The 23,678-nt window shown below is 35.3% G+C and overlaps 7 protein-coding genes across 8 annotated transcripts; 4 read left to right on the forward strand and 3 right to left on the reverse strand.

Moving 5' to 3' along the window:
• Positions 1 to 594: 594 nt before the first annotated feature.
• Positions 595 to 2,065, forward strand: LOC18012666 (protein BREAKING OF ASYMMETRY IN THE STOMATAL LINEAGE). The gene is made up of 5 exons (XM_006394495.2): positions 595 to 717; positions 790 to 1,139; positions 1,418 to 1,543; positions 1,629 to 1,720; positions 1,816 to 2,065. The coding sequence occupies exons 1-5, from the start codon at positions 630 to 632 to the stop codon at positions 1,922 to 1,924; spliced, it is 765 nt and encodes a 254-aa protein (XP_006394557.1). The 5' UTR covers positions 595 to 629; the 3' UTR covers positions 1,925 to 2,065.
• Positions 2,066 to 2,754: 689 nt separating this feature from the next.
• On the forward strand, positions 2,755 to 4,731 carry LOC18013210 (ultraviolet-B receptor UVR8). Of its 2 annotated transcripts, none has more exons than XM_006394496.2 (6): positions 2,755 to 3,292; positions 3,457 to 3,596; positions 3,763 to 3,957; positions 4,032 to 4,160; positions 4,238 to 4,393; positions 4,474 to 4,731. In XM_006394496.2, the coding sequence occupies exons 1-6, from the start codon at positions 2,760 to 2,762 to the stop codon at positions 4,665 to 4,667; spliced, it is 1,347 nt and encodes a 448-aa protein (XP_006394558.1). In that variant the 5' UTR covers positions 2,755 to 2,759; the 3' UTR covers positions 4,668 to 4,731. The 2 variants fall into 2 exon arrangements, with proteins under 2 accessions (XP_006394558.1, XP_024007422.1); XM_024151654.1 differs by having other exon boundaries at positions 3,114 to 3,292; positions 3,450 to 3,596.
• A 106-nt stretch (positions 4,732 to 4,837) lies between these two features.
• LOC18013211 (ras-related protein RABA1f) lies at positions 4,838 to 6,009 on the reverse strand. Its single transcript, XM_024151655.1, is given in 3 exon segments — positions 4,838 to 5,318; positions 5,321 to 5,370; positions 5,650 to 6,009. Coding segments are annotated over 3 exon segments (651 nt in total). The 5' UTR covers positions 5,871 to 6,009; the 3' UTR covers positions 4,838 to 4,938.
• Positions 6,010 to 8,807: 2,798 nt separating this feature from the next.
• On the reverse strand, positions 8,808 to 10,231 carry LOC18013245 (dof zinc finger protein DOF5.4). Its single transcript, XM_006394498.2, has one exon. The coding sequence runs from the start codon at positions 10,053 to 10,055 to the stop codon at positions 9,153 to 9,155; it is 903 nt and encodes a 300-aa protein (XP_006394560.1). The 5' UTR covers positions 10,056 to 10,231; the 3' UTR covers positions 8,808 to 9,152.
• A 5,688-nt stretch (positions 10,232 to 15,919) lies between these two features.
• On the forward strand, positions 15,920 to 17,155 carry LOC18013246. The gene is made up of 5 exons (XM_006394499.2): positions 15,920 to 16,128; positions 16,215 to 16,291; positions 16,456 to 16,559; positions 16,636 to 16,690; positions 16,812 to 17,155. Exons 1-5 carry the CDS (start codon positions 15,988 to 15,990, stop codon positions 17,002 to 17,004), a joined length of 570 nt encoding a protein of 189 aa, XP_006394561.2. The 5' UTR covers positions 15,920 to 15,987; the 3' UTR covers positions 17,005 to 17,155.
• A 127-nt stretch (positions 17,156 to 17,282) lies between these two features.
• On the reverse strand, positions 17,283 to 17,934 carry LOC18013235 (basic leucine zipper 43). Its single transcript, XM_024151606.1, has one exon. The coding sequence runs from the start codon at positions 17,867 to 17,869 to the stop codon at positions 17,303 to 17,305; it is 567 nt and encodes a 188-aa protein (XP_024007374.1). The 5' UTR covers positions 17,870 to 17,934; the 3' UTR covers positions 17,283 to 17,302.
• A 3,437-nt stretch (positions 17,935 to 21,371) lies between these two features.
• Positions 21,372 to 21,953, forward strand: LOC18013236 (root meristem growth factor 1). Its single transcript, XM_024151048.1, has 3 exons — positions 21,372 to 21,468; positions 21,571 to 21,632; positions 21,756 to 21,953. The coding sequence occupies exons 1-3, from the start codon at positions 21,372 to 21,374 to the stop codon at positions 21,951 to 21,953; spliced, it is 357 nt and encodes a 118-aa protein (XP_024006816.1).
• The last annotated feature ends 1,725 nt before the right edge of the window (positions 21,954 to 23,678 follow it).

Raw genomic sequence — 23,678 nt, forward strand, 5'->3', positions numbered from 1 at the left:
GTTGACGACTACGTGCAAAGAAGCTTATACGTCTAATGGGCTTATTATTCTCTTACTCGGAGGAATGGGCTTCACATACAGGCCTATTTATATTCACACGACGAATTCAAGAATCCTTTCTAGGTGAAAAACTCATTTCTTACCATAAATGGCATCATATCTCTAGCTAGCTACCGTTCCATGCTTTACGCCGTCTTCTTGACACACGAAAATTGAATTAATAAATTTACAAATGAAACTGTAAAAGGGGAAAAAAAAAAAAAAAACAGAAGAAAAAATGAATTTTTTGAGGCAGTGTTTATTAACTATGATAGCATTTACTACCCAATTATTACAATTCAAAAAAAAAAACGTTATATACTTTTATTCCAATAATATTAAATGCATTCATGGGTTACACATTGTAACCCCTTCCCTAATTCATGGCAATCTATGTCTTGTCTCCCTATTATTTTCAAATTTCAAATCATTCTTCTCCCTCATAATAAATCCCTCACTATTTCTTCTCTCCCTTCTTAACTTTTTTTCTTCGAAAAGCCGAATCACAGGCACACAAAAAATACAGACTGCTATTTTCTCGGGAAAAGATCCAAGCAAAATTATCTTCCAGAGAAAAAAACATAACAGCCATGGCTTCACAATGGACAATACCAAAGCTTGTCACTTGGAGAGTCAAAGATTGGGCTTCCTGTTTCTTGGCTTGCAAGATTCCTCTAGGTCTACCTCAATTATCTTATTGCTATTTTCTGAAACTATTGCTTAGATTATTTTACTGATTAGTTATAACAGACGTAGATGAAGATGGAGTTAACAATAGTGGAAACTCGACGAACAACAATAATTTATTGTTCAAGAGGACAAAGAGGAAGATGAAGAGTAAGAAGAAGATATCAGAGAGGAAACTCAGTCTAAGCCCACCAGGGTCACGTCATCATCTTCATCTAAGAAGCAGCAGCGTTTCTCCGACGTCGGCGTCTCAACACCGGCGGTTGAGCTGGCCACAGCCACCGGTTTTAGACGAAGCTGGATTCATTGTCTTCTGCTTCGACCGCGAAGACGGAGGCTTCGATGTTGTGAAAGAGGAGAAAAAAGAGGTGGAATTGTCGCCGGAAAAGTCACCGAGGACGGTGAATCGTAAGGTTCGTTTTCGAGAAATCCAAAATCCTTTTAAAAAGTTTTTAAAACTTCATCGTGCTAGAGGGCCTGTAAATGGTGCATTCCAAGTTCCAACAGTGTTCTGGTTTAAACCTTATTTTTGTATAGAAGAATTTTCAGATATGTAATAAAATATAATTTGAGGTCTTTATTCTAACATAGACAAAAGTTGCACAACACCTATAAATAATTTTGAGCCGCTTCTGAAAAACTTGGCCTTAAAGATTTTGACTTCTATATTAATTTTTTCATTAAGAAACAGCTTATTTATGGAGATCAAGGGGTAGGAAAAACAGAGAAGAATAACTCCCCCGAGATTAAAGAACAAGATCAGGACGATAAGACTACATGCCAAGCAACTGAAGATGTCTCTTGTGATGTTCATGAGGTATTTGTCTTTTAAGGTGTTTCAAGTTTCAGAACTTAAGAAATTGTTATTTTATATATTTATATACTTTCGGCTGTTGTCGAAGAACGAGGAAGAAGAAGAAGAGACTAACGCCTCTGATAAATCTAGCGGGTCTAATCACTCAGATGAAGGAAGGGGATCTTTTGCATTTCCAATGTGAGTTTCAATAGCAACAAAAGGATTAGCTTTTATATTGTTTGCCTTGTTTAAAAACTAGGGTCTCTGATAATTTGGGATTTAAAATGATGCAGATTGGGAGTTGAGTGGATGGGGAGCCCTGTTCGGATGCCTAATTCAGACGACTTGTCTCCCAAGAAACAAAAGCCGATTGCATTAGGGTTCCAGTGCTGTAGATTCTGAAAATGAGAAACACTCTAGATTCTAGAAGCTTATGAGATTTTTTGTACTACTCTGTTTCTGAGTAAAGTAACACTTTGAAAGGACAGATAATCAACAATCTCGATTTAGACAAGAACTAAAACGAAGAAACGATTTCTTGATGTCTTGATGGCTACAAATATAAATAAATGTTCTAAAACTTGAATGTATTTTAGTGCCAAAGGATTAGGTTACTGCAAGAATAAATACTCTTCGTCTTATGTTTCCTTTGCCGTTGTCAAAGCTGCAACACATACACTCTTGCTTCAACTATTTCCCTCATTTCGGTTTCATAAATTGTGAAGATGATCAAATTCATATGGGATGGCCTTAATTTACGATCCTAATCGAATTTCTGAGAATCAGTTTTTCGCCATTCCTTCAGATAACCGTGCAACAAATCTCCTTTCAAAGCGTCAAGAGAATCAGTCAAGTCTCTGAATATCAAGTCCTCAAAAAACAGAAACTAATCATTAAAAATACAGTTTTAGTAAACATGAAAAAATGTTGAAGATGGACTAAATATTCCTTCTGGATATACAGATTTACCAAATTTCAACAACATAAAGCTAGTCCATACTCTACCCAAAACGGAAATCTTATCAAATTCTTGCATTTTATGGCACTAAAGAGATGAAAATAAATTAAATAGGACCAGAACTAATATGGGGTCTTATTGACAAAGACAATAGTAATATAGGGTCCTAAAGAGCAATAATTCCCATCTTACACCAAACGCCGTCGTTTTAATAAGCAATGCAATGCCTTAAAACCCCACCGGTAAACGGTTCGGTAGTGAAGAAACTCCGACGAAACAATGGCAGCGTTAAGCCACCGCATACGTAGCTTCACGCGGCGCTTCTCCTCCACCCGGAACACTCAAAGAAGCGGCGGAGCCACCAAGATACCCACACTCTACGGAAGCCCAGAGATAGAATCGAATTCCACAACCCTCCAGCTCCTCTCGTGGGGACGAGGCGCGTCGGGTCAGCTCGGCGGCGGAATCGAGGAGATTCGAATGTATCCGTCTCCGGTCGCTAACCTTCTCCTTCGCTCCGATCAATCCTTCTCTCTGGCCCAAACGCCTGGAAGAATCGACGCCGATCCACCGAAAAACGGGTCGGGTTTTCGGGTTGGAATCTCTTGCGGGTTGTTCCATTCGGGTTTGACGATCGACGGAGATCTGTGGATTTGGGGAAAAGGAGACGGCGGGAGGCTAGGTTTTGGCCAAGAGAATTCAGTCTTCGTCCCCAACTTAAACCCGCTTTTCGAAGAGCATTCGATTCGTTGTGTCGCTCTCGGTGGTTTGCATTCGCTGGCTTTAACCCATAAAGGAGATGTTTTCACTTGGTAAGCTAGCTTCGAAATTCGCTTAAACATCAAATTCGAATCATTTTTAATAACGTTTCTCCATTTTTTCAAAAACTGTTAAATCTCGGAATCATTGTTGTTGGAACTTTGATTGATTGTCTGCATAATGTGATGGTTGCATAAATTAAAAATGAAGTTGCCAGGGGTTATGGCGGTTTTGGTGCGCTTGGACATTCGGTTTACACCAGAGAACTCGTCCCTCGACGTGTTGACGGCTCTTGGGATTGTAAAATCTCTGCCATTGCAACCAGTGGAACACACACTGCTGCTATTACTGAATCAGGTTCCACATGCTTTCTGTTCTTGCTATACATGTCCCGATGTCATATGTATATGCAACTTCAAGAACTTAGTTTTATGTTTTTGAACAAGCTGATATTGTGATAGCAGTAACTAGTATTTGCTCTGTTTTAACTCTTGATCGAGCAATGATTTGTTCTTGGTTTTAGGAGAGCTATATATGTGGGGTAGAGAGGAAGGAGACGGTAGGTTAGGGCTCGGGCCAGGCCGAGGACCAAATGAAGGTGGTGGGCTTAGTGTTCCCTCAAAGGTCAAAGCTTTAACAGTTCCCGTAGCCTCTGTCTCATGTGGTGGTTTCTTCACAATGGCTCTTACACAAGAGGGACAACTATGGAACTGGGGAGGTAAAAGATCATTCTACCCTTACCTTCTACCATTGTTAGCGTAGAAAGAATTTCATTGGATTTTTATGTTTCAGCAAATTCCAATTATGAACTCGGCCGTGGTGATAACTTGGGAGGTTGGGAACCAATACCAGTTCCCAGTTTAGAAGGCGTTCGTATTTCCCAGATTGCGTGTGGTGGTTATCACTCTCTTTCATTAACCGGTAAACAATCTTCTGCGAAGTGAACAGTTCTCTTTTTCCTACAGTTTTGAGTTGAAATTTGCTTGGTGTGACAACAGAGGAAGGTAAAGTACTCTCGTGGGGCCATGGTGGCCATGGCCAATTGGGTAATTCTTCGCTACGAAACCAGAAAATTCCTACAGAAATCGAAGCATTTGCAGACAAAAAGATCGTCTTCATCGCTTGTGGAGGTTCCTCTTCTGCAGCGATAACAGGTAGAATACAGCTTTTTGTTATGTTCATTTGACATCATACATAACTCAGAAACTATAAACACGGGATTGCTTTTTGACAGATGAAGGTAAACTCTGGATGTGGGGTAACGCTAAAGATTTCCAACTAGGAGTTCCAGGAGTCCCGGAGATCCAAACTTCTCCAGTCGAAGTCAACTTCTTAACTGAAGAAGAAGATGAGCTAGAATCGCACAAGGTTGTCTCAGTCTCCATTGGTGCTTCTCATGCGTTGTGTCTGGTCTCAAGATCACACTAATAAACACTTTGATAGACCATAAAGAAAACAGAAAAAAAAAAAAACAGTGACACCGTACATTAAGGTTCAGCTCAAATGTTGTTTTGGCTTACGCATTTGAAATGGAAACGCTAATGTTATCAAAACACAGTTTTGAGTATGCTTCTATGGGTATGATATACATATAAACGAACAAGATCTTCACATATGACAAAGAAAGAAAAATGAACAAACAAGATTGACACAACAGTTTTCTGAACCGGAGTAAATCTGATTCTTGGACGTGGAGCCATCAAGTTGAGCAACAACCTACCTTCTTAACCGCAGAGACGTCGTCTTTAGACCCAACATTGATGGTCTGTCCTTTGGGAAGAGCTGTCGGATCATCTCCAAGATCAAGCGCTTTACGGCTAACCACACGGTAAATCTGAGAAAGCACTTCGGTGAAAGCATTCTCGACATTCAACGATTCAAGAGCTGATGTCTCCATGAAGAAAGTGTTCTCTCTCTCCGCGAAAGCCTTGGCATCTTCGGTTGAAACAGCTCGTAGGTGACGGAGATCTGCTTTGTTCCCAACGAACATGATGACGATATTGGAATCTGTGTGATCTCTAAGCTCCTTTAACCATCTTTCGACATTCTCAAAGGTCACATGCCTTGTGACATCATAGCAAGCAACGCTCCTACAGCTCCTCGGTAATATGCACTTGTGATTGCTCGATATCTTCAAACACACACAGAAATTATATTAACCAACAAAATTAGTCCCTTTTTTATCATTAACAAGGTAATGTGCATCGGAATCAATGGAATTCCTCAGATTCAACGACAAACTTAAGTAGACTCTACCACCTATTTTCACCATCCACCATCAAAATCTTATTTGGCAATACCAATAAGAGAATCGTACGGAATCAGAAACAAAGAAACAGAGAGGCTTATGAAGAAATCTCAAACCGATCCCCGATTCAAGGAGCTTGAAGGGAGATGTATTTATATATACCTCTCTTGGCCAGCGGTATCCCAAATCTGGGCTTTGACGATCTTATCATCGACATGGATGCTACGGGTGGCGAATTCGACGCCGATCGTGGATTTGGATTCGAGGCTGAACTCATTGCGCGTGAATCGAGAAAGGAGGTTGGATTTTCCGACACCGGAGTCTCCTATCAACACCACCTTGAAGAGGTAATCGTAGTCGTCGTCGGCTCTGTACGCCGCCATTGTGAGGATTTTTCGATTGTAGAATCTCTCTTTGGAAACTATTGGATCGGAGATTTCTTGAAAATAAAGCGCGTATCGAGCAAGGGGAAGAAGAGACGCAAAAAAAAAGAGAGATTCAAATTTCCAGGGGAAACACTGATGTCATAAAAAAAAAAAAAAATTCCAGGGGAAACACATTAACCAAAGAAAATCGCGGAGATCCGGATCCGTATCGAGTCTGGGCCTTATCTGGATCCGGGTAGGGGTTTATTACCACCTTTATTATTTGAGCTCAAATATGTAATTCGGTTTGAAAATTAGTTAGCTTTAAAAATTTAAAAAGTTTGTTTGTTTTTCCTTACGTTAGATCGTACTATTTTTTATTTTTTATTTGGGTCAAAGATCGTAATATCTTAAAAGCTCAATGCGGAAATGATAAATGATTTTCTGCTTAAAGATGGAGATGGTATATATATCAGCAAATTTTGAGAAAAGGGCATAGATATACACATTACAGTTTCACATTTAATATAAACATAAAAAGAATTTGAAGTGTCATATCAAAATTGAACATACTCAGTACTTAAGAATGATAACAAAGCTCTATAAACTAGTGTTCTGATATTTGTCAAGTTATTAAGTTACTATTTATTGTATTGTTCATGCATTTTTTTAAATATACTTATATGTTTCTGCACAATGAGTATGTAAACTCTCATTTAAATTAATAAAGAAATATGTTACAAAGAAGAAGAAAAATAAACTCACGACATTAAAGTTTAAAAGGAAAACAAATTAAACACAGTTGATCATCACTAGCATAATTCCACCAGACAAGTTAAGCTTATAGTGAGCAGCAGCTTATCTTTATATATCCCTAATAAACACTACTCGACTCCCCCGCTTCTGAGAGAGCTTTTCACTATTTGTTCCATCATTTTTGTTAAGTAACAATCCACTAAAACTTGTGACTTGTGTTACCATCATAGATATAGGAGTGGATCAACACCGGTATGTTTAACACCTGTATCATTTGGTTTTACCGATCTGCACCACTATCTTTATTTTGTTTCTTTCTTCTTTTTCTCTCTCATGGCTCCAATTTGTTATACGACTGTGGTGCAATATTTTGTCCAGTTTAATTTCTAAGGGACAATCCACAATATTTACCGTCAAAACATTATTCTCGTAATTTTTATGATAAACTTTGATTCCACAAACTTTTTTTTTTTTCTTTTTCAAAAAGGCTAATTTTGTCCAGAAAAAAAAAATTCTGTAATCAAAAACTTGAATCACTCGAGGCAAATGACCAGAGCGAATTAACTTAGTCCACTGTGCTTGGACTTTCCCTACTCTCTTTTTTTTCGTGGTTAAGTGATGAATGTATTTGTGTTTTGTGATTTCTTTGATATCTAAAAATAAAAATAAGTTAACTGAAGACTGAAGGAATTATGTTTCGAGATTACAAATGAGATCAGTAGTGGCAGGAGGAAGATTCAAATTAATGTTAGCAAATAAACGAACTAAATTTATCTAACCGAAATACAGTAAAACCTCTATAAATTAATAATGTTGGGACTGCAATATTCTATTAATTTATTGAGTTATTAATTTATCGATATAAAAATCAGCTCAAAAAACTAATTTGAGACTTGAAAAATATATTAATTTATCGAGGTATTAATTTATCGAATATTAATTTATAGAGGTTATACTGTAGTGTGAAGATGGACAAGAGCTGATTGGTATAACGGTCGAATCTTCTATGCCACAAAGACTTGAGTAATGCGTTGGAACGTTCACATAATGAGAGAAGAATGTAGTGTAGTGTAATACTAAATGAACTGACAAAAACTATTTTTAGAGTGTAAGTATCCTCTCATATTGTCAAACAAGTCGATCAATGAAAACACAAATACAATAAGATTAGAGAAACGAAATGATTAGGGAACATGGTTGAGTCATACACCAACCCGCAGACAATCCCAAACTCTCCCAACCGCCCAACCAAACTTTCCCGTGTGTGATTTGTATGAGATTTTCTTAACTTAAGCACATGCCATATTGGACCTACTCTCCCCTCAAGTGATTTCCCTACAATGACTACTATCACCTACCTAATATGGACCCCTCATCATCATCACCATTGATTCGCGGTGTCACCATTCCGATCACACGGCGTATACGCGCGTTTAAGAATTTTCACTGCTCTAACGTCACACCATTCGGTTTGATTTATGTAACACAGAGGATCCGTACTCTTTCGCATTTTCTCGGCTAAGATCTTTCAAGGAAGTCTTCTACGAGCGAGCGAGCGAGCGATTGGAGTTGGAGAAAACGACGAACCGACCAATGACATGCGTACATCAGCCATTCACGTTACGACACGTGAAGTGGGACCTGCTTTGGCCACGTGGAATGCATGTCGCGCATGAGTCTCGTCGCGCATGAGTCTCGTCACTAACACGTGGGTCCCATGCGCAAATCGCCCGTCGTCTATTTGCTTAAGCACTACTGTTTTTACGCGACGGCACGGCTCTCTCGTTTTTCCGTACAATTCCCCTAAAACTTTTTTATTCGCCATTAAGAAAATGTCGTATATCCCATTCAAAAAAATTATTGTTCTTTAGGTTTTTTTTTTACTCTTGCATCAACAAACCTAAGATTACTCTTTCGAGTTAATTAATTGGTGATAGTGCTATAATAGTAAATCACGTAATTCTCATTTTTCAGTTATCTAGTGTAAGCTGTGATGTGGAATATATAGTTGTTTTAATTCGATTATAAAATTCGATCATAATTTTCAGAAGATAAGGTATAGTAGGACATCGAGTTTCCAATTTGTTTATTCAAAGACCTAACACTGCTTAATGAGGAGCTACACATCGAACATGGTCACACTCTTAACGACTAATAATAATTCAACAAAAAAACCCATAACCGAAGACGAAGCAGAAGACAAGTTTTTGTATGTCCAATCAATATATAAGTTTATTAGACACATCAATGAAAAAACATCCCAGAAAATTAAAATCTTATCAAATATACAACGATAAGTAAACCGAAACCAAATTAAAACCATGCCACATAAAATTTCACTCTTGGGATATTCCAAAAACTAAGAAACAAGAGCTAAATTTTATATTGGGGAAAAAATTTACAAGCAGTCATATATTATATAATAAATCCCGTTTTCAACCCATAAAAATAAAATAAAATAAAACACTTCATCAAACTTTACCTTATGTTGTATAAAATATTTTTTTTGGGGTTAAGAAGAAGAAGGAGAAGAAGCTGTGAGAATTAAGGAAGGTAGAGACCATTCTGATCTTGGTCAGACGACGTCCATTGACTTTGACTCCAGTATGCATGATCAACGGTACTGGTTAGATCAAAGAGTGTTTGATCTCCTCCGCCACTTCCCCAATCCAACGGTTCAAATCCCATATTCGGATCAACCTGATCCGTTCGATCCCCAAACTGCTGCTGCACAGTATCACCTTCCAACTTCAGATGATCAGCTATGCACTGTTGATTTACGGAATTGCCCCCAAATCCAAACGGAGTCGTTTCAATCGACGGCGCAGCAGTAAAACCGCCGATTTCGGAGAAAACTCCACCGTCCGATGAACCCTGTCCGATCAACGTCGACCATTCGATCCCGTTTCCGTACAGTTTCAGATTAGGCATATCAGTACCCGTAAAACCCGAAGACGCAGCCTTCACGGCGGCGGCGGTTGCGGCGGCGGTTGCGGCGACGGCGGCGACGTTGGAGTTAGAGGCGGTTAGAGAAGAGCTCTCGCTGCTACTGGATTTCTCCTCGACGTCTTGCGTCGTTGGTTTTTCGTCGGACGGCGGCGACGGCGACGACGGATGCTGCTTAGACTTAGATCGTTTGGCTTTCCGGCAGCCGCCTCCGACGGGGACGTTACGGAGGACGCCGCCTTTGGTCCAGTAACGACGACAGTTCTTGCAAAAGTGTCGAGGCTGAGAGAGATTGTAATTGTTGTAGTAACAGAACTTTGTGTTAAGAGAATTGCAACGAGGACACTTGAGAGATTGGTGATGGTTTAGGATGTTGTTCTGATGCGCTCTCATCCTCCGATCTCCGCCTCCTCCGCCGCTTATTCCTCCACCGAAAAACCTCCCTGTACTTCCTCCTCCTCCGACGCCTCCGGTCATCGAGTAATCATGAATATCTTGCATTTCCAAGAGAGGATAAGGAAAATTCTTGTGTGAGGAAGAATTAGAAATTGGGAAGTTAGAGTGGAGATGGAGAAGGAAAGAGAGAGAGAGAGAAGAGGGAAGTAGTAAGCATGGGAAAGACTTCTGAAACTCTGACACAGCATATCTTTCATATGTCTGAACAGGCAGTTTCTCTTCAAACTACGATTCTACCCCTATGATATTTTGTATTTTACAATCCCTTTGCGTGGCTGTATTCATATAGGTTTGCTTCGCGTCCAAAAAAAATTGGCCCCATCAATTACATGTATAATAATATCTTTCCCATTGAAACGACCTTTGTTGTATTTCGGTTTTGAATTTTTATTTATACATACAAAAGAGTCGCATCAAAGGTCCAATGATTGATAAATTAGTGCTTATATATCTCTTATTTTCACATCAAATTTAATATAAAGAATCCCAAAAAAGAGTTTTGAAAATGTTGATGAATTATGTATGCATATTCTTAGTATACATATTAGATTTTTTTAGTTCTTTTTTTTTGGTTATGGAGAACATATATTATTACTTAAAAAATAGACTCTATGTTAACTTGTCATTGGTACGAATATAATGAGATAATGTCATTAAATAAAATGATTTAACATCAATGTATTTTCCAGAAAACTAAAAAAAAACCTGCAAAACAGTTTCTCTATGCTTTTTTAGAAAGTATTGTTTTAAAATTATTCTTTTGTTTTACAAAAATTTATTTTCTTCAATGCAGGTTTTAAACGAAGTTTTCATTTATTCAAGTTCGGTTTTAAAAATTTTGAATTATTATCTAATTAGTAATATACTGTATGAAATACGAGTACATTTGTAAATGGAGAGAATAATAAATCTTTCAAATCTAAATTTACTTATTAGTATCTGATAGTTACCGAGATGTTAATTTGAAATAGGTTGACTGTTTGACTACGTATATATTATACAAATTGTACTAGATACTATCCTCGTACCGAGTCCGAGACATTAGTCCACGAGATAGCTAGGTATCACCGAACTACGTTGCCTGAACATGCATGCTAGAATCGTTTCTGATGACACAAATCCAAGATGAGTTGTAATTAATCAAATACGCATGGAATTTTACTTTGCGTGTGAAATTGAAACATAACATAAATATTTATTTCCGCGTGAAGCTTCCTTTGTAATTTAAGTTACGGTTTAGCTTTTGATGAATTTCTTGCATTTTTGTCAGAGACTTTTGTATTGGAAATTTAATGGAGGCAATGGAAAAAAAGTGAAATCCGTTGCTTCATTTACAAGAAAAAAACGACATCTAACATATGTTGTATGAATCGTCTAACAGTTGTTGTTGTTGTATGTTTTTTAGGTTTGTTTGACGTTTGAACATTGCCACTATACAACTAATACTTATCGCTTTCGGACGTACAAATATTTCAATGTTGAATAGTGTGGTTCTAACAATTGTTAAAGTGGTATAACAGTTCGACATGCGACGGTGCTAAACGTTTCACCAAATTTTTTAGTTCAAAACCTTGATTACTATTAAACCAAAAAAAAAAAAAACCTTGATTACTATGACGTGTAAGGTTTATATAATTAACTCATTGAAGTCTAGTCGTAATTAACAAGCCTATAGATTTAGATCTTTCTTTTTTCGTTGCATAACAAATTTCCATAATACTAGTGGGAATAATCTAGACGATTGATAAGGCTAAGAGGACACGTGGAGGGTCGAGAAAGGGAAGAGTTGATGTCCACATAAATTGGGTTGTCGACTTGTCGACCACCCCGCTTTATCTGCTGATTCAAGAGCTCTGTGGCCTGTTCCAGTGGTTCCTATTCTGCCACGTCAACGTATTCCTCTAAGAATAATAAACTATATTTGGGTATGAGAATGTAATGTATGTGTACAAATCTGGTACTTGTAATCGCTATTATTTATTTGCCGGGTTGTTCCCATTTAAGTAATCGCAACTACTTTCTATGTAATTTCTCCATATTAATGAATAGTAGCTGTTAAGAAAAAAGAGTAATTGCAACTGCTTTTGTATATTATAAATTTTATTGTGGTTACTAACTTTGCGATTTTTTATGCCCCAGTAATCGCAAGTACAGTCCTTGGTTTTAATTGCGATTAACATTAATTTTTTTTCCTTTTACATTCTAAAGCTTTTAGATTTTCGGTTCATAATTTTATGGATTTTAGACTATACGCCAGTCTTCATCTTAGTGTTAGTTTCATAAAACGTAAGTAGATACATAAACCCAAATGCCGTACCGTATTATATGATCAAACATGCGCATATTACAAACGCAAAAAGCAAACACAATATGATACAAAAATACTCTCATACTGTAGTTATTAAATTTTTAAACTATGAAAATTATTGGTTTTAGCCATATATGCATACTTATTCAACTAAGTTAGAGGATAAACTATGTACATCATTTCTTACAGATTTAGCTATGGAGAGATTGTGAATTGAAATCCATATGAATTGAAATCCATATCCAGCGTTCACATTATTACTGAATTTGATTCTACCTTCGGTTGGAATAACTCCTGGTTTCATAATATGAACACTTGGATGATGTACAAATATTTTCAGAAATTATGAAACTGACCAGTATACTAGTGGAAAGAGCAATTAGGACCACTTAAGTGGGTAAGGAAATGTCGGGTGCAAAATGCAAACTGCAAACACGACAATAGTGACATGTAATTCAGTGCTTATCGCTCATATGTCACATATGCTGTTAGTTTTGTTATTATTAACGTTCGCGATGCAAGAAAGTGATGAGCAATTTAGCATTAATGACCTACTGACTCGTAGCGTTTATACTGTTATTAAAAATGTACTTGTAATGTTCAATTATATTAGATCACTGAATAATTCATAATAAAATCGTTGTACATCCTTCTATAGTGTAATGCATGAACCTTGTTCATCACACATGCGTTTTGATACGACGTGGCTATATATAATTATCACAAACATTATTGTTGTATTCACAATACTCACACGAACTTCGGATATTATACTATACATACATATGCGTGAAAATCCATGTGCACAGACTCACAGTGCACACACATACACGCATCTAGTATTTTTCAATGACGGATGTTTGAAGAATCTATTGAAATTAATTTACATTCATCAGTCCGTTCTAATCAGTTTGACCTATTTATAGTCAATGGTTTTTGAAACGTTTCATCTCTGGATTGTGAGGCAAGAATGCGAGTCATTTTATGCTATATTATAAATGGTTGGCGATTTTTAATATTGGTTTAGTTTGGTAGAAATACTTCTAGTCCAGTGCTTTATGAAGTTCGACTCCTAGAAAATATAATTTAATATACATTAATAAAAGTAAATTTATCGATACATTTAGAAATATGAAATTCGACTCCTAAGAAATATGATTTAATGTATATTAATAAAATTAAATTTATCAAAAAAATATCATGATGCAAATATTATCATTTGTCATAGTTCATGGTATACATGATGTAAATAGAACCGTATAATTTTGTAAATGTATTGAATTATCTTCTATAGAATCATTTTTTATAATTTATAATAGATAATAATTTAGAGGAATTCCTTAGATCACAAAATACAAAAAAAAAACTAGGAAATTAATTTGAATAGAAAAACTAGAAAATCAAATCTTCCCAAAACGTATACGGATAGGGTGACCCATGGGGACAGTATCCCATAGGTGCATACTATTGGTACACAGGTGTCCTTCGCTACTATGCTAGTAATTTCACAATCCATACATGATACATATCCCAACAAATACATATATATATAATATATACTGACATACATATACATAATTAGATAGAGAGCTGCTTTTTTTTTGTCTTGTCGTCGATAGAGAGCTACTTTTTCATCCTATCTATACAAAAAATTCCAGATTTGATACGAGCATATAGAAAATTTTGGGGTATATTGTTAAGCATTGAAAGCTCTTAATAAAGTTCTATTAAAATATGTAAAAATGGAAATATCAATAAAATACTATTTTTGGGTAAAGTGATACACAACACTCCAATACATATGAAGTGTTTGCTAAAACGACGGGGCGTGTCAGTGAGTTGAGTGGAAAGGTCACCATCGAGATCTCAATTCTCAAGGTCCAGTCGTTGGTGGTCGGTTTAGATTGGAACGTCTTCTAAAGGCCCATGGGCCCCATCTCGTTACACCATCATCCCATCTGTCACGTGATTATTGGGCCCACAAGGCCCATCTCCTGTCAACATCTCACAGCTCTCATCTTTCATACTTCCATTTATTATACATAACACACACATACTGACATACATACATACAATACAAATACTTTTTTTTTTTTTTTTTGGTGAGCGTCTATATATAAATGGCTGAATAACAGATTCTGACATGTTTGATTAAGCTAATTTTATGGAATAGTTTTCACTATTAAAGGGGACGTTTTTGTTGTTAATATAGAAATGTAATTTACACGCGGATAGCTGAAAATCAATGATGATTGATTGAGAACTTTTAATACTCTCTTAAGATGGGCTTCATTTTGAATTTCTTTTTTTTGTACTACATAGTATCCTTTCCAGTTGATTTCTGATTCACTAAACCCACTTGCAAATTACAACTACCATTAAATTATATTTTATGATTTTTAATCTTCTTAAGTTAGGTAGATTTTACCTTTTCTGTGTGTGATATATCGGAAGTGATTGAAGATTTTATAATTCTGCAAGATTTGTATTTGATCTTGCAAGATTTGAAAATCATCAAAGATTGAAAATTTTATGGTTCTGCAAAATTATTAGTCACACATATCTATGATTTTGCACATATAACAGTACAAAATAAAAATAATCTTGTACTTTATATTTTTTCTCAATTTAATAAAATTGACTTTTAGCGTTTATGTATATTCTGTTATCATAATCTTAAAATCTATTTTACCTTTTATGGGTATAGACTTAAGAATACTAATTGTTGATTGTCGAAGTTATGTCGGTTATACCTTCAATGAATGAAAAAACATCTCTTGTACATAGTTTGTACACATCTAAACTAGTTTTTTTATTTCCTTCTAATCATTCATCATAAAAAATGAAAATGATCAGATCCTCATTTTTTAGTCTCCTACTTCAATCTATTAAATTACCTTTTGTAATATATTAATCTACTTTTTATTTCAAATAATAATTTAATTTTGATATTAGAAAAAAACTTACTAAGATTTGTAAACCTTCTAAGTTTTAACTCATATGTCCTAATCAATTGTGCAACAATTATATAAAACTATCGGCTAATCTCTGAATATTAATGCCTTTTATAGAGTTAGAGTCTTAAAGAACCGTATTTCACTTTTTTGACAAATGATCATGATAAATGAGATGAGAACTTTTTTTCAGGTCAAATTAAAAAGACCGGCCTTACTTACCTTACTTAAAAGCATTATACATAAGGCCCAACTCGAGTGTTAACATTTTACTCCAATATGAAACAAATTGTTACATTTGATTGGGATGTCTCAGAAATATATAGTTACCAATGAAAGAAAAAAAAAGAATCTTAATCACCTGAAAGAATCGCTTAATTTCTATCTTGTAACGTCATCTATATTACTCCACTAATCATTTGTAATCTCATATGGTAAGTCAGAAACTGACCTAATAATAATTCAGCACTGCAATTATTTATTATTTTTCTTGACTTAAAAAATCATTTTTTAACTTTCGAAAATTTATCGAAATAATTTTGGAAGTAGAAAAAAGTCAAAAACCCCGAAAAAAATTGTCGACAAAAAAAATTAATTACACAGGTCAAACACTTAAATTTACTCAATTAATAGACCAAAAAAAAGTTGAAAAAAATCGAGATAGAACGAACCACAATTGATTGAGGTTTTTTTTCAAATTTCCAACGTGAGACGTATGAGTATGACGAGCGAGATTGCGACATCTCCGGCGATTCCGCCTCCGCCGGAGAAACACTCCGAGCATCAGCCACTGCCGCAGAAACCAGTAAACTCTGCTCCCATTTCCGCCGTACCTCCCTCCTCGCCACAAGCTACGGTCAGTACCCTCAATCTCTCTCTCTCTCTCTCTCTCTCTCTCTCACTGAGGAATTTGAACGATCTGTAAAATCCGTTGTATTGCAGACGGAGGTTGTCGCTAATAGCAATGGCGTAGTATCAGACCAAGTGATCGATGAAATCGAAGAACCATCCTATTTCAAGTAACTTTGCTCTCATGATTTGATTTCTGTCTTTTGGGCTTTGATGCATTGTTTCTACTTCAGTGAACCTTTAATTGGAAAAAAAAGAGAACCTTTGATTGAATGTTCTGAAAAAAAACCTAAATTCGCGAATGCAATATTTGATTCAATCGTTTTCGTTTTAGATACCTCGATAGCAAAGGGTATGCTGAAAAGTACCGAAAGTACGAATCTGACTTTAAGCAGATGCTCCTGGCAAAGTATTTCTCTGGGAGAGATCCCAATGGAGGTGAGTTCAATTGCTTCATATTGTTCTTTGGTCGAATTTCATGAAATTTGATCTATTGTGTGTGTGTTTTTTATAGCGAATTTGTTTGAGGAGAGAACAACAATAGATGGTGAAACCATTATGTCAAGCAAGTAAGCATCAAAGAGATGTTTTTTCGTTCTTTTTTTGGATTTTGTCATAAGCTTCAGGGTGTGTTGTAATTTTGGTTGGATAAAACTCTTATTTTTGGGTATAATTGGTCAAAACTTTCAGGTGGCCTTGCACGCGTTTCTATGCAGACCCGGATATTTCATATCCAGATCCAGTACAATGCCTTGATGAAGAAGAACAAGAACAAGAAGAACAAGAAGAAGAAGAAGAGATTGTAGATTCAGCTACTGCAGAGATAACCCCTGGTGAAATCTCCAATGGAGGTATTGTCTTAGAGAAGAAGAATAGTTGTTGAAGAAGAATAGTTGTTGACGTTTAGTTTTTTTTTTCTGGTTTTCGGTGTTGACAATGTTGATTGAACCTTTTGCTTAAGTTGATTTGCTTCATAGACCAAGAATGTGATACACAATTTCGATGGAGCTAATTGTGAAACCAATAGATTTAAATCATATCTACTGCATTGTCGTTATCTATTATATACATATATGCAAGTAATTGCTAGTGCAGTATTCACATTACATTTATGTCTCAATCATAGTACTACTGGCTTAGCACACCAAGAACTTGAAGACTGGAACGTATAACTTTTTTTTTTACTTACCAAAGAAATCGCTGGTCCGGTTCGATGTTTCACCTCTGAGATGATTCACATTGATGCTGCCATCTCCATTTCTCATGGGTATTAGCATTTCTGCCATTAGTAATTGAAAGTATGAGACTTTCTCCTTCAGCTGTGAGTTCTCTTGCATGACCTGGTGGTTGCTTTCCAACAAATTGATGACTTTCTCAGACAAGTGATGATTCAACATCATGAGCTGTTCCACTTGTTGCTGCAGCTCTTCGATCTGCCTCTTCTTGCGCATACGTGACCTCCTTGCAGATTCTCGGTTAGAGACCATTCTTCTTGCCCTTCTATCATCTGGATCGAGACCCTCGTTATGGTAAATGTTTTCTCCATTTGGGTCTAAGTGAGAGCGATTGTTGTTGCTGCGGGACGACAAGTTTGGTGATACGGACTGCAACTGGACGTGGAAGTCAGTGTTTGGTAGGAATGCAGAGTTGAAATGATCGTCTTGTGGCGGCATTCCTTCAAGAATGTCGAAACAATGAGAGCGATGGACACTGGGAGGCTCCATGTAAGGTTTTTGACGTCTGATCATCAAAATTGTTTCTCTCTGATGCAGGAAAAAGAGAGAGCGAGAGAGAGTTAGAGAAAGAAGAGATATTGCTTAGCAAAAAAAAAAAAAAAAAAAGAGAAAGATGATAAATAAGATTTGTGTAGGCTTAAACTTAAGATGTCGGATGCTATTTAATGACACACAAATTTACTTGCATGAAGACAACTGTGTTTACATTTTTGGGGGTTTGTCTTTAACGTTTGAAACTCTCCACTAACAACCCTCTAGTGATGCTTTTTGACAAAATCTCTTTTTTTAGCACATTTGTCAAGGTTTAGTATCTTTTATGGGTTCTTGTTTCTTAATATACATTTCTTTTTTCATGTCCGTTTATCTTTATTTGCCAATTGCCATGGGGTTACCATATTCTTACCATAAATAAAGAGGCGTAGTTTTCGAATGATGACGCGTTCACGGTTTTTTTTTCTTCTAAAAATGTCATTTGTGAAATAGTTAATGCCTTTGGTACGTTTTGAGATGAGTCGTTTAATCACCCATGCGATCATATTCTTTATCATGTTTAAAAAATTTCCAAACAGATAAACATAATGATGGGAAATAATCTATAGGAAAAAAGTCATTTTGATCATTCAAAATAAAAAAAAGCTGTATCTACTAGTTTCGTGCCTTAGGGCCGGAGAATTAAATATTTTTTTTGGGCCAATTTTTCAGAGTTGAAGTTAGTCCAAGTGGTTTGTGAATATGTAAAAACATGTTTGGTTAAAGATTTACCTGGGTTTGACTCTTCCCAAACGTGTATATGTACATTTATACCTTTTAGTTTTTTCGAATTGTTGTCCTCTTTGTTTCTTGTTTCAATTCATTTCATATGTTTTGTTTCCCTTTTTTTTTGACAAATATTTGAGATCCAAGAAACTTTTTAAAATGTTTTCATCATATGCGGATCCAACAATCTTTGTGTAATCAGTATTTTACCATTAGGACTTTCACGGTGAAATGGAATCGGTTGATGCTAACTTGCACGTATTTAGCTATTTTCACTCACAATATTTACCATTTTTTTTCCCACACCTATTCGTCAATTTAGAAAATCCTAGGACTAGTACAATTTCTTTAAAAGTATAGAAAAAGAAATTGCGAAACGACTCATATTGATGTACCATTAGCGTAAACTAATCAAAGTGGTCTACCTACTTAAACAAAGATAATGCGAATTCTGTAAAGTTATTATCTTCTTTCCATCTTTGTAATTCGATGTAAAACTGCGAATCATATAAGAAGAAAAGAATGCCGATAGTAAACACAAACTACTATAAAGTCAAAAGACATTATTTAATGCATTGATTCCGACCGAGATTAAGGAATAAACTAGACTTTCAAGGCTAACTAAAGCAGAAACCAAACACATTAAAATGAGATAATGATGCTTAACAGCTTTGAAAAAGTGTTTATCAAAATGTAATTAGCGTTACGGAGAGGCAATGTCTTGTTTCCAGAAACGGACAATGAGCCTCTTTTCTGCAAGTTTCGTCTGAACCAACCTGAACCCATTGAAGCTTTTATCCACCTCATGTTTAGGTACAATCTTCAATACATATTACACTCGTTTGATTTATAGCAAAAGAATCTCCAGATGATCAAATGACAGAACACAGAATGTTCTAAACAAAACATTATGATCTACTGAAAAATTGCATGTTATGTTCTTATATGTAAAGTTGGCCTTGTAAAAGTTACAAATAATGGCAATTATTGGACGACACAGGACTCGCATGAGTCAAATAGAGAGGAAAACAAAACTATATCTCATCGAACGTGTGGCGGTACTTCACGACTTCACGTGAAACGTTTTCCGATTTATTCTAAACAGAAATATCTAGATGCTTAAAATTTCGTCGAAATCAGAAAGTAATTTTATTTTTTGAAACATTAAATAGTGATTATTTATCTTTTCAGAAAAGGTTTAACAATAATATAGCAACGGATGGTCTTGGCGGACGACCAAAGTATTTTCATAGCGGAATAGGTGCTAAGCCAAGAGATTGATTTGGTAATAGAGGAAAAAAGTGGGTGATGTCTATTTTTTTAGTTTCATATTATTTTTAAAATAGCTATGTCATTTTTCCTATGTAGCTATATCATTTTTTCTAGTGTTAGTATAATAATTTATATATTAAAAATTTAAAAAATGTTTTCAGAATACATAAATTTTAAAGTACGAGAAGCATCACGTGGAGATGTCTTTGGAAAGTAAAGCCCAAATTTGAATTTCTATATATAAATAAATAAAAAGTCTCATTTGGATGTTATAAAAAAAAGGCTCATTTTTTCACAGGCACATGAGGTTTTTAGTATCCCCAAACGACAGCGTAAAAACCAAGAGCTTACGGTCGGTTTTCCACATTAGTTGGCCGGTGTTGGTTTAATCCTCTTTTCCGGTACTACTGTCACTCATACAAAAAATTCCATATTATTATTGAATAATAATGAAAGAAAGGTATGCATTCCAATTTCCAGATATATATATATATATATATGTTTTACGATCTAAACCTATTCTACCAATACTCTCGTTTAAAACATTCAGCGCTTAAATCTGGTTTACGATAAATAATCCAAACCAAAACCTCTCTGATGTTTTCGGTTTGGTACAAAAACCAATCCGGTCTACTTGGAAGTTGAAAACTGCTTGGAGTCTTTGACTAATCACGTTGCAACACCACTTTCTAGGCTACTACGGTTATTTTCATTAGATACGATTGTGTTTTGTGTATGCATATGTGTCATATAATCACATAAGATATAATATATAAATGTAGTATATCTATTGTACTAACTTTACAATCTGTCATTTAGAAGTATATATATATACGTACAAAAAAATTAAACCTAATCATAGGTTAACTACCTATGTACAAATTTTTAATCATATGGGTTTTCATGTTTTATTATTAAGTTGGTCGACATTTCTGTACATGGTCAGTCCGAAACTCGTAACAAAACACAAATTTGTGGGTGTGTAAAAGAAATTATACTATTTGCGCATATTAATAAATTATAGAATAAATCTATATTTACTATTACGGAAATAAAATTTCAACAGTGTTTATTACTAAAATAAACAAATAAGACAATATATATAATATGAAACACATGAGTTCCCAAAACCAAAGCTTTGAACAACATTGGACTTGGCACCTTTCGTTGTTTTGTATCTTTATTTAGACAATCCCCAAGCAAAAACAACATTCAAATCGGTTAAACGCATTTGCCCCCTTGTTTTCTTTATTACTGTTTGTAAACTACCATGTAAATTTTATAAGTAAAAGAAAGATAGGAAAGGTTATTGGAATACTAGCTTTGACCTTGAGCTCTTTTTCTTATTCTTGGACTTTTTGTCTCTCTTTATAGTCTCCCCTCTCTTCTCCCTCATATACATAATTCTCCTCTTTATCTTGTTCACCCACAGAAAAACACACACACGCGGACAGCTATACAAAGGAAAGAAAAAAAGGAACAAGAAATGGTGGCCATGAATATGAGGGTTTTTTGCTATCTTCTAATATTTTTCATCTTGCAATTATATGCTAAAGTCTCCAACGCAAACTTAAATAGACAAGGTATATATGTATGGGCATTTGTCATATGAGTACCTTGATTATTTGAAAGTATAATTGATTTAAGGTTTATAATTACGCTCATCAAAATAAATTTCTCTATAGCTCCACTGACGGCAAATAATGGTGGTCTTGGAGCAAGCACTAGTACTCCAATTGACAACAAGGTACGTAGTATAGTAAACGATTCTCAATCCATAACTTTCTTTTCTAAGAAATAGAAATTAGACATCGAGCTTTAAGATATAAGTTCCATTCGATATTGATTAAATATATATATGTATTATTAGGCTATTGATAATGTAAGCGAAAACCGAAAGACGTTGAAGCATGGAACTGTGAACGTTGAGGGAAATGAAAAGAATGGTTTAGAGATAGAGAGCAAAGAAACAGTGAGGAAAGAAAAGAACATGACGAGACTCACCAAAACGGTGAGTTTAACGGCTGATTATAGTGCCCCTGGTCATCATCCTCCTAGGCATAATTAATTGGAATGCTTATCATATATACTTTTTATTTTCTGTTACATGAAATACGAGCCTCTCTTTCGCAAAGAGGCTTCAATTTTGGTGATCACTACTCCGACTGATATTAAAAAACATATTATACATGTATTTACTATACAGATCATGGTAGGGCCGGTAGTCGTAGCATGAAATTTTTTTCCAGGTAGTAGTTTTGTATGTATTCAAGAGAGACGTTTTTGGTTATTGATGTCAATGCATACATGTTCCTTTAACGTTTATCGAAAAAGAAAAAAAAATATATTCAAGGAATTTCCCAATTCCCTTGAACGAGAGAGCAGAACGGGTCAAGTAGATTTCAGTCCCTTTCTTGTCGCCAATGCTCGAACTGGGAAAAAGAATACAGTTGTTCAAAAAGCCATATTCTTTTGTTGTTAAAAAATGTATAAATAAACTGTGAAAGTAATTTTTTAAAAAATAATAACGGCTATCTTGGCGGTCGAAAGTAATTAATACCGCGCCTGGATTAAAAGAACCAAGTTCCATAAAGTAACTACTTTGCACTACTCTATTCATCCATGAGGAAACAAGTTGGCAACTAAAATGGAAATTAAGATAATACATTGACACAATTGTTACTATGTACTAATGATCATGAATTCTGCCAACACAACACTACATGAAGCATATACTCAGTTACTAAAGTGTCGAAAACTAATGCATGTGCGCTCATCTGTTAGAAAGGGATAGAGAAGACAAGAAACTCGCTGACATAACTATTTCTTCATATATAGACAAATCATGTAGATTAGGTTACTTTTGTTTTAGAATTTTGGCGATGATAACTCGGAACAGGCGGTGAAGAAGAGTAGAGTCCGATATTGATCCATACGAACAAGAGGTTAGCATTTGTCTTCTAATTCTTTTTCTGGTTAAGATTAGGATTTAGATTAGCTTCGTTTTTTTAAAAAGTCTTGGTGCAATCGATAATAGAGTTTGGATCTTTTACTTTGGTTATATGCTTGATTTGTTTGGAACATCTTTCAAGATGAAGAACATGAAGATGTAGTTGTTGAAAATAAGGAATCAGATGCTGAGGTAAAACAAACAAGAATATGAAGAACCAAAGACTAGTTTAGGAGTTAAAATTTAATTTATTCTGAAAATTTTCAGGACGCAGCAGTTGAACAAGAATAAGAAGAATTAGTTAAAAATTAATTTGTTCAGAGGAACAGAAGGTTGATGAAAATGTAGCTGAAGCAATCCAAGATGAAGTAGTTGTTGTTAACAGTGATAAAAATGCATTTGTTGCCGTATTTGAAGATGAAGAAATCTCGAGGTACACTACTTTTTCAAGAAGAAGCAAACGGTGACTATGTATTTTTATTTATTTATTTGTTATGAAAGTCTAAATTTAATAACTAACCATGTCTAAGTGTTAGTTGCAAAAAGTAAATAAAAATTCTAAAAAATTCTAAAAATTTATTTGTTTAGCTTGTTTGGAAAAGTGTGATGAACATTAAAATTGTTTTTGGTAACATCTATATTATATTAATCAAAATCATATAGGGTATATTTATATGGTCTTTTTAATAACAATGATGGAAATAAACATATCACGAAGATTTTGAATGCTTTGGCAGAGACGCAACCCACAACAACAGATAACTGGTCTACCAAAATTTTGTAGATGTCATGGGTTACTCCAGCCAGGCAAAAAGTGAGATGAAAAGCTGTGATGAACTTCTC

Source organism: Eutrema salsugineum, unplaced genomic scaffold (genome assembly GCF_000478725.1).
Source record: "Eutrema salsugineum unplaced genomic scaffold, Eutsalg1_0 scaffold_6, whole genome shotgun sequence".
Lineage (NCBI taxonomy): Eukaryota > Viridiplantae > Streptophyta > Magnoliopsida > Brassicales > Brassicaceae > Eutrema > Eutrema salsugineum.